Raw genomic sequence first — 15,772 nt, 5'->3', positions numbered from 1 at the left:
ATTTTCTTTTCTTTTTACTACTTTAAACAATTTAGCAGCATGAGTGAGCTTTCAGTGGAAGCCTATTTTATGTATTTTGGTGATGGCTGTGATGCCAGAGGCATTATTGTTCATGTAAATTTAGGAAATCACAATGTGGGATCACATTTTCGCTGTGATCTGAATATGCAGACCCTGAATCAATAAGGTTTTAAACTCTTCCTATTTCCCCTGCTGAAAGATTCAGACTTTTCTTTTCATCCTGAGTTATTTCAAGTCTTTGGACGGTGACAACAGTGAAAGGAGTTTCTTTCCACGTATACCTGCATCTTCTTTTTAAAAATTGCCTTTATTTCTTCTGATTGAATTGCTGTAATAGATTCTGCTGGGCAAGAAGAAAGAGCTGGTCTTGCAATTCATGGCCAGAAGTATGGAGGAAGCTCAGGAAAAGAGATAAAGGGGACGAAAGAGAATAAGAACAGGAGGTAGAAGGAGTCTGAGGGGAAGAGGATGGACGGGGCAGCACAGCTGCCAGGATGAGGCTGCTCTCATCTCTCTGGACCCAGAGGTATTCCTCGCACGAAACAACTGAGCACAGACACCGTGTATGTGAGGTGCTGTGCCGTGTCCTCGGGGACCTGAACCACTGCCTTGTCACTGACCCTGGTTTTAGGTGACACAGACACTTAGGTGGGAAAGGAGAGCTGGTAAAATCAGGTGGTTGTTAACTTTGGAATAATCAACTAAGCAAATCAAGGAAATCATGAAGAGCTAGGATTTAAAAACAAAAAAGGGTAGAACTGGCCATTTGGGCAGAGGGAAGGTAAATTATGGTAGCTACAGAAATGACATAGCGTAAGTGTAAAGCAAAAAGAGAAATGAGGAATTTGATCCTCAAAATACTGAAGAGAATAAAAGAAAAGGAAGGAAGAACAGAAAATATGCATGGATTTGGCCATAATCAGTCACACGTCTCTATGAAACTCCTGCGTGACAGCTTTGGGCCAGGCCGCAGTCTGCCAGGTGGGCTCTGTCGGCACTGCACCTTTTTGCGTGTGTGAGGCTGCAGTATCCCCAAAGCTTTGATCTTCTAGAGTTTTTACCACCTTTAGATGAAAATGGCATCTCATTGTGGTTCTAATGTGCAGGGTGTGTTTGAACATTTTTCAGATGTTTGAGTGACTTGTATTAAGTTTCTGTGAACTGTTCAGGTTCTTTATTTCTGTGAGCTTTTTACATAAGCTATGACTTGCAGATATTTTTTCATTTATTTTGTCATTTGTCCTTTGACCTTGCTTAGGGGATTATTTGCTAGACAGTCATTTTTCATCCTTAATTAGTTGATTGTCATTTTTTGGAACTGTTTGTTGGATTTTATTTTTTTTTATTTTTATTTTTTGTTTTTTATTTTATTCTGTTTTTTATGATTTTTTACATTCTTATTTATTTTTTGGCCACACTGTGCAGCTTGTGGGATGTGGGATATTAGTCCCCCATGTTTGTTGGATTTTTACTGTGCTTTTATATCGGGTAAGGTGTGTCTGGCCCACAGTGCCCTTTGGAGTTTTCCTAACTATTCTTTTTTTTGGCCGCACCACGTGGCTTGCAGGATCTTAGTTCCCTGACCAGGGATCGAACCAGGGCTGCTGGCAGTGAGAGCACCATGTCCTAACCACTGGACCACCAAGGAATTCCCCTAGCTATTCTTAATTGTTATTTTTCTATATGCATTTTAAAATAAGCTTGTCTAGTTCCAGAAAGTAATCTGTTATTTTTATTTGATTTGCATTAAATTTATAAATTCATAATTCCTTTGTTTCATGATAGTAATTACTCTTAGCATATTTCCTTACCTCCCGTAACTGTTTTTTGGGACAAACTGCAGCCCTGGCAGGACACCAGCCCTCAGCCTACCCTGGACCCATGCAGCTGAATGTGGCTGGAGACAACGTCCACATCAACTGGCCTCACGGTCATGACCTTGACCTGCAAGTTGACTCAGCAGTTGTGATACATCGGCCTGTTCATTCACTCGACTGTTTTCTCTCCTGAAAGCTCCATCCTCACCTTAGCTATTGACCTTACTTCTCATTTTCCTGAGAAAATGGAAGCACTCAGAAGAGAACCTCCAGAATTCCGTCTGCTCCACCTTCTAGCATCTGCACCAGGAACCGGCCTGCCTTCCTTCGAGGTGGCTGACCCCACGCTCTCACCTGTGCAGGGACTGAGCAGGGACGTTCTTCTGCCCCCTCTTCTGTCTCCTGAGTCAGTTTTGCTCCCTCCTCCCAGACCATCCCCACCGGCTTGCAGATGTGCTGTTGGTCCTCCCATCGTGGAGACAGCCTGTCAGCCGCACCTCCAGCTCCTGCCCCAGTTCTCTGCTCCACTTGACTGCGTGGTCTCTGGAGGGCTGTCTGCCCCCATCCCACTCCAGACCGCCTTTGCCCCTCTCACCGCTGTAGCTGCTCATGGCGAGGCGCCGTGCCCTCCACTTGGCCAGGTTAGTTCTTATCCTCAGCTCAGTGGCCCAACAGCAGGTTTAGTCCTGTTGCTTCCTCCCTCCTCTGTGGGACAGTAGTCCTTCACTGGGCGTTTAGGACTCTGCACTCTCCTGCTTTTCCTCCTGCTTCACCGATTGCCCCTTCTCCGTCCTTGGTTACTTCCTCCTACTTCCTCAGCTTTGTAACTTTAGAGGGCTCTGGCCTTTGAACTTTTCTCATTTACACTGGGCCCTTGGGCATCTTGTCCATTGGCTTTTAAAAGCCATGTAGGGAATTCCCTGGTGTTCCAGGACTCCACACTTCCATTGCAGGGGGCACAGTTTCGATCCCTGGTCAGGGAACTAAGATCCTTCAAGCCGCATGATGTGGCCAAAAAAATAAAATAAAAATTAAATTCTTAAAAGCTATCCATGTGCTGTTGACTCCTGAATTTCTCTTCCAGCCTGGACCTCCCTAGCCATTTTGTTGCTTTTTTTTTGCCACGCTGCACAGCTTGAGGGGGTCTTGGTTCCTAGCCTGGGGATTGGGCCTGAGCTCCTATATTGGGAGCACTGAGTCCAAAACTCTGGACTAACAGAGAACCTCAGACCCCAGGGAATCTTAATCGGTGTGAGCTGTCTCAGAGGTCCTCATCTCGGCACCAAGACCTGGCTCTGCCCAACTGACTGCAAACACCAGTGCTGGGTGCCTCAGGCCAAATAACCAATAACACAGGAACACAGCCCCACCCATCAAAAAACGTGAGATGACAAAAAATATGTTACAGATGAAGGAGCAAGGTAAAAACCTACAAGATCAAATAAATGAAAAGGAAATAGGCAATCTACCTGAAAAAGAAATCAGAGTAAGGATAGTAAGCAAGATCCAAAATCTCGGAAATAGAATGGGGGCATGGATCGAGAAAATACAAGAAATGTTTAACAGGGACCTAGAAGAACTAAAGAACAAACAAATAGTGATGAACAACACAATAACTGAAATGAATAATACACTAGAAGGAATCAATAGCAGAATAACTGAGGCAGAAGGACGAATAAGTGAGCTGGAAGATAGAATGGTGGAAATAACTACCGAGGAGCAGAATAAAGAAGAAGAATGAAAAGGAATGAGGACAGTCTCAGAGACCTCTGGGACAACATTAAACGCACCAACATTCGAATTATAGGGGTCCCAGAAGGAGAAAAGAAAGAGAAAGGGTCTGAGAAAATATTTGAAGAGATTATAGTCAGAAACCTCCCTAACATGGTACAGGAAATAGTCACCCAAGTCCAGGAAGCTCAGAGAGTCCCATATTGGATAAACCCAAGGAGAAACATGCCGAGACACATATTAGTCAAACTAACAAAAATTAAATTCAAAGAAAAAATATTAAAAACAACAAAGGAGACAAGCCTCTTAGATAGCCTCATCCACCAGAGGGCAGACAGCAGAAGCAAGAAGAACTACAATCCTGCAGCCTGTGGAACAAAAACCACATTCACAGAAAGATAGACAAGATGAAAAGGCAGAGGGCTAGGTACCAGATGAAGGAACAAGATAAAACCCCAGAAAAACCAGTAAAGGAAGTGGAGATAGGCAACCTTCCAGAAAAAGAATTCAGAATAATGATAGTGGAGATGATCCAGGACCTTGGGAAAAGAATGGAGGCAAAGAGAAGATGCAAGAAATGTTTAACAAAGACCTAGAAGAATTAAAGAACAAACAAACAGAGATGAACAATACAATAACTGAAATGAAAACTACACTAGAAGGAATCAATAGCAGAATAACTGAGGCAGAAGAACGGATAAGTGACCTGGAAGACAGAATGGTGGAATTCACTGCTGCAGAACAGACTAAAGAAAAAAGAATGAAAAGAAATGAAGACAGCCTAAGAGACCTCTGGGACAACATTTAAACGCAACAACATTCACATTATAGTGGTCGCAGAAGGAGAAGAGAGAGAGAAAGGACCAGAGAAAATATTTGAAGAGATTATAGTCGAAAACTTCCCTAACATGGGAAAGGAAATAGCCACCCAAGTCCAGGAAGCACAGTGAGTCCCATACAGGATAAACCCAAGGAGAAACACGCCAAGACACATAGTAATCAAATTGGCAAAAATTAAAGACAAAGAAAAATTATTGAAAGCAGCAAGGGAAAAATGAAAAATAACATACAAGGGAACTCCCATAAGGTTAACAGCTGATTTCTCAGCAGAAACTCTACAAGCCAGAAGGGAGTGGCATGATATACTTAAAGTGATGAAAGGGAAAAACCTACAACCAAGATTAGTCTACCTGGCAAGGATCTCATTCAGATTCGATGGAGAAATCAAAAGCTTTACAGACAAGCAAAAGCTAAGAGAATTCAGCACCACCAAACCAGCTCTACAACAAATGCTAAAGGAACTTCTCTAAGTGGGAAACACAAGAGAAGAAAAGGATCTACAAAAACAAACCCAAAACAATTAAGAAAATGGTCATAGGAACATACACATCAATAATTACCTTAGGGGCTTCCCTGGTGGCGCAGTGGTTGAGAATCTGCCTGCCAATGCAGGGGACACAGGTTCGAGCCCTGGTCTGGGAAGATCCCACATACCGCGGAGCAACTGGGCCCGTGAGCCACAACTACTGAGCCTGCGCGTCTGGAGCCTGTGCTCCGTAACAAGAGAGGCCATGACAGTGAGAGGCCCGCGCACCGCGATGAAGAGTGGCCCCCGCTTGCCGCAACTAGAGAAAGCCCTCGCACAGAAACAAAGACCCAACACAGCCATAAATAAATAAATAAATAAATAAATAAATAAATAAATAAATAAATTTATAAAAAAATTAAAAAAAAATTACCTTAAATATGAATGTATTAAATGCTCCAACCAAAAGACACAGGCTCGCTGCGTGGATACAAAAACAAGACCCATATATGTGCTGTCTACAAGAGACCCACTTCAGATCTAGGGACACATACAGACTGAAAGTGAGGGGTTGGAAAAAGATATTCCATGCAAATGGAAATCAAAAGAAAGCTGGAGTAGCAATACTCATATCAGATAAAATAGACTTTAAGATAAAGAATGTTACAAGAGACAAGGAAGGACACTACATAATGATCAAGGGATCAATCCAAGAAGAAGATATAACAATTATATATGCACCCAACACAGGAACACCTCAATACATAAGGCAAGTGCTAACAGCTATAAAAGAGGAAATCGACAGTAACACAGTAATAGTGGGGGACTTTAACACCTCACTTACACCAATGGACAGATCATCCAAAATGAAAATAAATAAGGAAACAGAAGCTTTAAATGACACAATAGACCAGATAGATTTAATTGATATTTATAGGACATTCCATCCCAAAACAGCAGATTACACTTTCTTCTCAAGTGCGCACGGAACATTCTCCAGGATAGATCACATCTTGGGGCACAAATCAAGCCTCAGTAAATTTAAGAAAATTGAAATCATATCAAGCATCTTTTCTGACCACAACGCTATGATATTAGAAATGAATTACAGGGAAAAAAACGTAAAAAACACAAACACATGGAGGCTAAACAATACGTTACTAAATAACCAAGAGATCACTGAAGAAATCAAAGAGGAAATCAAAAAATACCTAGAGACAAATGACAATGAAAACACGACGATCCAAAACCTATGGGATGCAGCAAAAGCAGTTTTAAGAGGGAAGTTTATAGCTACACAAGCCTACCTCAAGAAATAAGAAAAATCTCAAATAAACAATCTAACCTTACACCTAAAGGAACTAGAGAAAGAAGAACAAACAAAACCCAAAGTTAGCAGAAGGAAAGAAATCATAAAGATCAGAGCAGAAATAAATGAAATAGAAACAAAGAAAACAATAGCAAAGATCAATAAAACTAAAAGCTGGTTCTTTGAGAAGATAAACAAAATTGATAAACCATTAGCCAGACTCATCAAGAAAAAGGGGGAGAGGACTCAATAAAATTAGAAATGAAAAAGGAGAAGTTACAACAGACACCGCAGAAATACAAAGCATCCTAAGAGACTACTACAAGCAACTCTATGCCAATAAAATGGAAAACCTGGAAGAAATGGACAAATTCTTAGAAAGGTATAATCTTCCAAGACTGAACCAGGAAGAAATAGAAAATATGAACAGACAAGTCACAAGTAATGAAATTGAAACTGTGACAAAATCTTCCAACAAACAAAAGTCCAGGACCAGATGGCTTCACAGGTGAATTCTATCAAACATTTAGAGAAGAGCTAACACCCATCCTTCTCAAACTCTTCCAAGAAATTTCAGAGGAAGGAACACTCCCAAACTCATTCTATGAGGCCACCATCACCCTGATACCAAAACCAGACAAAGATACTACAAAAAAAGAAAATTACAGACCAATATCACTGATGAATATAGATGCAGAAATCCTCAACAAAATACTAGCAAACAGAATCCAACAACACATTAAAAGGATTATACACCATGATCAAGTGGGATCTATCCCAGGGATGCAAGATTCTTCAATATATGCAAATCAATCAATGTGATACACCATATTAACAAATTGAAGAAGAAAAACCATATGATCATCTCAATAGATGCAGAAAAAGCTTTTGACAAAATTCAACACCCATTTATGATAAAAACTCTCCAGAAAGTGGGCATAGAGGGAACCTACCTCAACATAATAAAGGTCATATATGACAAACCCACAGCAAACATCATTCTAAAAAAAAAAAAATGGATTCGAGACCTAAATGTAAGACCGGACACTATAAAACTCTTAGAGGAAAACATAGGAAGAACACTCTTTGACATAAATCACAGCAAGATCTTTTTTGATCCACCTCCTAGAGTAATGGAAATAAAAACAAAAATAAACAAATGGGACCTAATGAAACTTCAAAGCTTTTGCACAGCAAAGGAAACCATAAACAAGATGAAAAGACAACCCTCAGAATGGGAGAAAATATTTGCAAGTGAAGCAACTGACAAAGGATTCATCTTCAAAATACACAAACAGCTCGGGCAGCTCAATATCAAAAAAACAACCCAATTGAAAAATGGGTGGAAGACCTAAATAGACATTTCTTCAAAAAAGACATACCGATGGCCAAGAGGCACATGGAAAGATGCTCAACATCACTAATTATTAGAGAAATGCAGATCAAAACTACACCACCATCACCTCACACCAGTCAGAATGGCCATCATCAAAAAATCTACAAACAATAAATTCTGGAGAGGGTGTGGAGAAAAGGGAACCCTCCTACACTGTTGGTGGGAATGTAAATTGATACAGCTGCTATGGAGAACAGTATTGAGGTTCATTACAAAACTAAAAATAGAACTACCATATGATGCAGCAGTCCCACTACTGGGCATATACCCTGAGAAAACCATAATTCAAAAAGACACATGTACCCCAGTGTTCTTTGCAGCACTATTTACAATAGCCAGGACATGGAAGCAAGCTAAATGTCCATCAACAGAGGAATGGATAAAGAAGATGTGGTACATGTAATTGAGCTGGCCAAAAAGTTCATTCAGGTTTTTCCGTAAGATGTTATCAAGCCTGAACGAACTTTTTGGCCAACCCAATACAATGGAGTATTACTCAGCCATAAAAAGGAACGAAATTGGGTCATTTGTAGAGATGTGGATAGACCTAGAGACTCATACAGAGTGAAGTTAGAGAAAAACAAATATATTAACACATATATGTGGAATCTAGAAAAATGGTGCAGTTGAAACTATTTGTAGGGCAGGAATAGAGATGCAGACATAGAGAATGGAGATGTGGACATGGAGGGGGAAGGGGAGGGTGGGACGAATTGGGAGATTAGGTTTGACATAAACACACTACCATGTGTAAAATAGCTAGTGGGAGCCTGCGGTATAGCACAGGGACCCAGCTCAGTGCTCTGTGATGACCTAGATGGGTGGGATTGGGGGTGGGGGGTGAGAGGGAAGTCCAAGAGGGAGGGGATATATGTATACATAGAGCTGATTCACTTCATTGTACAGCAGAAACTAACACAACATTGTAAAGCAATTATACTCCAATTAAAAAAAATAGTCTATTTCCTCCAGCTTCTGTTGATAATATTTGACATGGCCACAGTGCACTTAATAAGCCCAGGAAATTAACTTTGCTGAAGCACTGTCAACTGAACTACAGACATTGCTTGAATTCTGGCAGTGTTCCCACTGGTGTCGTTTTCCTGGTCCCAGTATCCAGTCCAGAACCCACGTTGCATTTGGTCGTTGCGTCTCTTCCTTAATCTCTTCCAGGGGGTGACGGTTCCTGGGTCCTTCCTTGTCTTTTGTAGCCACTTCTGAAGGGTGGCTTGTTTGGTCAGTTTGTCTGTCCATGTCCCGCAGCATGTGTTTGCCTGAAGTCTTCTCGACATTAGGTTGAGGTTGTGCGTTTTGGTAGGAACACCACGGAGGTGATCTTGTACATTAGATCCTGGGTACATGCTGTCGATCAGTCTGCTTATTTGCCAGATTTCTCTCTGGTCAAGTTATTCTTTTCCTCTTTGTGTAAATATCCTGTGTGGAGATACTGTGAGACTATGCCAATATCCTGATATTCAACACACCCCGCCCACTGATTTTAGCTTCATCCCTGGTCTCTGCTGCAGCAGTTATCACTGAGGTGTTTGCCTAGTCGCTTCATCTTTTTAAGTGTCAGCTGTGCTGCCTGGGAGGCGGGAAAGGTCATCAGGGTGCCTTCTTTACCCGACTGTGAAAAAGCAGGTCACCACATAGTCTTTCTCAAGTTCAAAGGAGCGAGCTTCCCTTGCTAGCCAAGTGTTTCATTTTTAAATAGGAAGGGGAGTTGATTTTTTTCCAGTGTCTTTTTCTCTTAAGTGTTAACCTGGTGAATGCCCTTCCTAATCAGGAGCTGTGCTGACTCACCCTTCACTGGTCACTGCACCGTGTTCCTCTGGTGTGTGTGCCTGCGAGAAACTGCCCACACGTTCCTGTACAGTTTTTGCCTCTGTATTCAAAGGGGAAAGTGGGCTGGCTATGCTTTTTTTTTGTATATCCAGTTTTTATATTAGGGTAATACTAGCCTTGCAGGATAAATTGGAAAGCTTTTCATCGTTTTCCGTTGGTCTGGACCAATTTAATCAACAGGAAGTATCTGTTTTAATAGATCTTGTCGGTCCAGCCCTTTGGGTGGCCTTCCTTGGTCACGGCCCTGGTCAGGATTCCCAGGACCCTTGAGCCCCTGTAGGCAGTTTGCCTGTGTCTCCTTTCCATCTGGAGTTTCAAATGCATCGGGAGGAAGCGTACAGATTTTTTTGGGGGGTGATTTAGAACGATCTCTGCATCTAGAATCATACCCTTTTCTCATTGTGGTTTGTTAGATGTATTTTCCCCCTTTGCTCTCTATCAGAGTTTTTAATATTTTTTCAGAAAACTAGCTCTTAATTTATCAAGTCTGGTTATATTTTTTTGTTTGATATTTTATTATTTTCCCTTAATCTTCACTTTCGCAATTCTGCGCACCTTTTGTGTGTGTGGTTTTTTTGGCTTCTTTTCCTGGTTCCTTACTTCACTTACTTTCAGTCTTCTTTCCTAATAGGTGCATTTAAGGTCCAAAACTTCAGTTTTGCTTGGCTCCTCTTTCCCCCATCAGCAGATCCCGCGGGCCTGACCTTTGACATACACACACAATCCAGCAGGTACACATGGGCGTCTGCGGCCCCCGCCCCGGCCCGGCCGCCGCCTCTCCTCCCACCCAGATCGTCGCGACAGCTCCCTAGCGGGTCTTCCGCCTCCACAGCAGCCCGAGTGAGTCACTCCCCCATGGATGCTGATCCTCAGGTTAGAACAAGCTTTCAGGTTTGGGAAACATTTTGGGATTCCCTCTGTCTTCTCAACAACAGATACAAGAACAATTACATATATATGTGTCCATGGGGGTGGGGGGCTTGCCGGCCACTTAAGCCCTGGGGCTCTAGCCCAGGAGGTGGCGGGAGCCGATGGCAGGTGGTCCGGAGCAGAGGCTCCCTCTGGATGAGGGTCAGAGTTTACAGGCTCAGTCCTTTGACTCCATCTTTAAACACTGAGGCTGCTCCTGCTGTGTGTCTTTTGTCCCCAGAGGCCCTGAATTGGGTCAGAACCTTGCTGTGAAGCCCCTCCAGGGCCACTCTGCTCCCAAGATGAAAGACTTCTTCCCTAGTCTGTGTCCTAAACCGTGTCCATCCTTGGCCCAGGCCAGCACACGAGAGGTTCTGCAGTGAGGTGAAGTGACGGTATTAATATATTCCAATAATAAATACATGAGAAACTCATAATAAAAAGCCAACGACATGGAGAGGCCCTGAGCTTAACTATAAACCCTCGCCCATTATCACAGTCCCAGGGAAAAGTTACAGGTCAAGTTTAAGTTCTGTGTCATATTCAAGTCTAAAGGAGTTAAAGCCTGAAATCAGACCCCGTGGCCGGATGAGCTCAGAAGCTGCCCTCCCTGGTTTCTCACTCAGCTGCTCTCGGGGGAGGGGAGCCTGCCTGGTGCAGTAGGTTCTTTCAGAGCCCTGGCCTGGCTCTGTCACACACAGGTCCACTCGGGCCCTTCAGGGCCTCAGACACTGTGTCGTTCTCTCGTGTCTCAGTGAGGAGACCAGGCAGCCTTGGACACGGTTATCCCAGGCAGCAGGACGCCGAGGACACCGGCAGAGCCCGGGGAAGTCTGAGCAAAGCTGGTGGTCAGGGATGACCTTGCCTTGAGCCTCCCTGTCGTGCAGGATGGGCGACTTCAGAGCTCCAGCTAGGACGGGAATTTAACCTCCCAGCGAGGGGTTAGTTTTGGTCCTAGACATTTACCATCTTAATGTCCGTTTCCCCAGAAGCTGCCCCTGTCCTTAGGTCTGCGGTTTGGAATTGGGGACGCCCCTCTGGGGAGAGGTGCCCTCACTCTCCAGCGAGGAGGCACTTTCCATCCTGGGCCACAGGGCCTGTCCCCCAGTGTCTCTTACTGTGGAGTCGCGGTCCCTGGATGCCTGCTGCCTAGAGCGGGTGTCTCCCTCCAAGGCCTGAACCACCGCAGAGCCAAGCAGAGACCGGCAGTTGGGAGGGACTTGGGTCCAGGGAGAAGCCACAAGGTTCCGGTCAAGGCTGCTGTCCACGGCCTCTGTGACCCTGAATGTGACATGGAGTCAGATGGTGGTTCTGACCTGCCCACCTGGGCCTGGCCCTCACGCTCTGAGAAATCCAAAGGGCCTGGAATGTACCCTGTTTCTGACAACTGAGTGTCTCCCCAGCCAAGGTACTTAGGAGACGCCGTTCCTTGAGCCCTGGTCTCTGCTCTCCAGGCCCCCTCGAGCTGGATCCTTACCCCAGTGGTGGTGCCCCCCTGGGCTGAGCTCTCTGGGGAGCCGGGGGCCAGGAAGCAATTGGACTCTGTAGAACGGACAGGGCTGCCCTAGCGCCATGCGCCCCCCAGGGCCACACTCCCACGGGGACCAAACTCCTCCAGCCCCATGGCCCTAGCCTCACCACCTGCTTATTTTGAGCCCCCGATTCTACACGTTTGCTTGATTTCTTGGTCCCCAGCCTGTCACTCGATGTTGGGGTCCCCATCAGTAACCCCTCTCCCCTGCGTGCCCAGGCTCAGAGCAGGTTGAAAGGGGAACAGAGAGGAAGACTGGGCGGTGAGGATGCATCCTGACGGCAGAGGGAGCCGCCTTTGGCGGGGAGCTTAGATGGGCGGGCCTGAGGCTCAGTGTCTGGCGCGGGTGTCCAGGACCGTCTGCGGAGGTGGGCCGAGCCCCAGCCGGGTCCCAGCTGCGCAGGGCCGGCCCTGGAGAGCAGAGAACACTTGTGTGCAGGGCGTTCTGCTCTCCCCAGTTTTCTTCAAAAGCATCTTCTTCAGTTTGGTTTTCTGCTCTTCCCCCCGCCCCCCACCTTTTGTTCATATACTTCCCCCCACCCCGGCCCCTTTGCCCACATACACACGGACAGTGGTAGGAGTGATAGCAGTTATAGTGACCGGGTTTCCTGCGCGCTGACTGCCGGGCTCTGGGCCCGGTGCGCTGCCTGTACTAACTCGCCCGCACCCTCCTTGTGGTGACTGGCCTGCTGTCATCCTGGAGCAGACTGGGGCACAGAGAGGCAGGGCAGGGCTTCTCGTTGGGTGGTGGCAGGCCGTCAGCCTTTGCAGGTAAATGGGGCGCTCTGGTTTGGGGCTGGTAGAGCCCTTGGACCCTGCAGGGTTGGCCCCAGTGGGGAGTTTTCCTGCTGGAAACATGTGGGACTTATATTTAAGAATGACTTGATTATATCATCACTGGAGCCTAGATGTAGTTTTGTAGATATGTTTCTGTCTTTTAAGATTATTTAAAAAAATGTTTTTATTTTCCCTGGCCAATGTAATTTTTCTTGGGGGCTTTATTTACTCTTTGATGTGGACTGGAAAAGAATGTTACCATTTTAAGATCTCTTAAAACGTGTCTTTGGATTTGTTGTCTGTACAAATGGAAATTCAGATAATAGTTCTGTTCTTAACTGAAGAAAAACAGGAAAAGAGAATAAATTTCTTGCTACTTGGAATGATAAACACGGTGAAGCATATGCCGTATATCCTGGCAACAGAAATTCAAGGTCGGAAATAATTCCTTTCCTCCTGAGTCTGCCTTCAGCTTCCCTGAGGAGTGCAGGAGCTGAAATTTGCTCCTAATTGTAGCCGTAATTTTAGCCTGCAATTAAACACATGATTTCATCCCAGCTGATGTCTTTTTAGCTCTTCTGCCATGGATAACACAAAAGCGCTGTAGATTTGAGCGGCCACTTTAATCTGATGGGAGGTCACAGGAAGTCACCGTTATCTGAGCATGACTGGCTGCCCAGTGGGAACTAGATTCATCTTGCCTCTAAAAAGGGCACACAGCTCGTCTTCTCTCGGTTTCCAGGGCTACTGTCTGTGCCTGTTCTGCTGAGACCCTCTGTGAGGTCAAGGGTCATCGGAGCGAGTGCCAGCAGGTGGGGCGGAGTCGAGCTGGTGGGAGTCCCTTGCTGCTGCAGCGGGTCTGGTATCCAGAGCCCTGGAGCCGAGCTGCTCTGGGGAGGGAGCTGGAGGGGCTCCTGGTCCAGGCCCGTCCTGGGCTGCTTTTCTCCTCGGCCTGTCCCCCAGAGATTGGCCTGTCCTCCGGAGGTCAGCCTGTCTCCCCAGAGGTCGGCCTGTCTCCCTGGAGGTCGGCCTGTCTGCCCAGGGGTCAGTCATCTCCCCGGAGGTCAGCCTGTCTCCCAGAGGTCGTCCACCCCATGAAGCGAGGGCTCCCTGCCCAGGGGAGCGTGGGGAGCACCAGAATGAAACAGGTTTCCCTCCTCCAGGTCCTGAGAGCCCATCCTTGCTGCGGTGCATGGTGACCCCCAGGGCCGGCGTGCAGGCGTGGTCCCCGAGTGTGATGCTGAGAGCAGACCCTGATTCTGCACAGGCACGTGCCGGCCACGGCCCTGAGCGCTTCTGTGCTCGGTCCCCTTGAACTTGCACCATGACCCAGGGGTTCAGGTTGTTCTCCCTGTGGTGCAGGTGGGACGCCGAGGCCTCGGAGCTGGTTGGGGGCTGGGCCCAAGTCCTGTTGCCCTTCACATCCTGAACCCGGTGGAGCCTCCTCCAGGGAGCCCCTCTGATTCCCTCCCCATCCCCTAAGGGGGGGACTCCGACCTCCAGGGTCGGGATTCCTCAGGGTTGAACGGTGCCGCATCATCACCACCCTGCACCCATCTGTCCCCTGTGAGACCCTGGGTCACGAGTGCCGGGCTGTCCGCGCCCCTGAGCTGAGCAGGGTCTTCTGGTCTCCAGCACCGAGCCTGGCGCTTCATTGCTGTGAGTTCATTTTCAGCGGGGCATGGATCTCACCCTCTCTCTGCTCCTTCATGGTGGGAGGGAGCAGAAGGGCTCCTGATGGTTCTCGGACTCCGAGGGCTCACACTGTCTTTACTCTGCGGACCCGGCACCTTCTCCCTGTTGGGTTGATCAGGAACGGTGTGCAGTCACTCGAGCAGGTGTCCGCATGTGTCGTCGGCTGCGTTTGGACCCAGTGCACATCAGAAGTTCTCGGGTGGGTGGAGGCAACGTTCGGATGATTGCGCGGCACCAGCTCTCAGAGCGTGTGCTGGGCTTTCTTTACAAGCGTCGTTTGCGAAGAACGTCGTTCAGCATTCGGGGGTTGATCAGACACAGTTTGATTGATCAGACACAGTTGGAGTGGGTTTGGGTTAGAAGGTTCGGAATAGGACATGGAGAGGCGCTCATTTCTGGGGCGGTCCGTGGCCACTTTGGGGACGCACCCCGGGGAGCAGGATGGCGCTGCAGCCTCGCTGGGGCGAGGCGGGACGTGGGACCGGGGGAGCCGAGTGGCCCCCAGCTCTGGGCAGTCCTGTCCTGCGAGGACCGAGGGGTCCCCTCGGTTCTCTGGCCTGTGGGACCTTCTGTAGGTTGACCTGCCTTTTGGCCTCAAGGTGAGGGACCCCCCTCCGCATCTTACACAGAGGGGCCCGCGGGCCGCTCACAGGGCCGTGTATGAGGTTGTTCTGGGGGAGCCTCCTAAGCTTTTTGCCTACTGTGTTCAATTTGTTTAAAAATGTTCGTTAGGAAACATGCAGAGAACAGACACCGGGGGCTCACCGGCCAGGCAGTCTCGTGCTTCACGTGTCTCTCAACCGCCCCGCGGCGCCCCCGCCCCCCGCCGCCCGTGTGGATGTCACTACCGCCCTGCCTTTGCCGTTCGTCTTCCTGCCGTGTTTGTTTCTTCATGCATCTCTCTCCACAAGTGATAGAATTTGTTTTGGTGTTTGAACATACCATCTAAATGGTGTCGCACTGATGTGTCCTCGCCACTGTTTAAATTTTTTTTTTTTTTTTAATTTTTATTTATTTATTTATTTATTTATGGCTGTGTTGGGTCTTCGTTTCTGTGCGAGGGCTTTCTCCAGTTGCGGCAAGCGGGGGCCACTCTTCATCGCGGTGCGCGGGCCTCTCACTATCGCGGCCTCTCTTGTTGCGGAGCACAGGCTCCAGACGCGCAGGCTTAGTAATTGTGGCTCACGGGCCTAGTTGCTCCACGGCATGTGGGATCTTCCCGGACCAGGGCTCGAACCCGTGTCCCCTGCATTGGCAGGTAGATTCTCAACCACTGCGCCACCAGGGAAGCCCCTCGCCACTGTTTAAAGATCACATTGTGGGTTTGAGATTTGCTGCATTGACAGGTGTGGCCGCTGAATGGTATTCTGTGGGAGAATTCAGGCTGAGATTCTGCATTGGTTCCCCTCTGGGACAGTCACACTGGGTCCACTTT

At 47.1% G+C, this 15,772-nt stretch overlaps 1 protein-coding gene across 3 annotated transcripts in view; it reads left to right on the top strand.

The window, feature by feature from the left end:
- The window catches only part of DTD1 (D-aminoacyl-tRNA deacylase 1), a 110,413-nt gene that overhangs the window by 12,370 nt on the left and 82,271 nt on the right, over positions 1-15,772 (top strand). The window contains exon 4 of one of the 3 annotated variants that reach the window (XM_082359588.1): positions 1,865-2,186. The exons of the other annotated variants lie outside the window; for them this stretch is intronic. Coding sequence (XP_082215714.1) covers positions 1,865-2,031 — 167 coding nt within the window. The 3' untranslated portion in view covers positions 2,032-2,186. Of the gene's footprint in view, positions 1-1,864; positions 2,187-15,772 lie in introns of those variants that run through there. 3 annotated transcript variants of the gene reach the window in all.

The sequence above is a fragment of the Balaenoptera borealis genome, assembly GCF_965194805.1.
Source record: "Balaenoptera borealis genome assembly, chromosome: 16".
NCBI lineage: Eukaryota > Metazoa > Chordata > Mammalia > Artiodactyla > Balaenopteridae > Balaenoptera > Balaenoptera borealis.
Note: the sequence above shows the minus strand (reverse complement) of the source record. Positions and strands in the feature narration are given on the sequence as shown.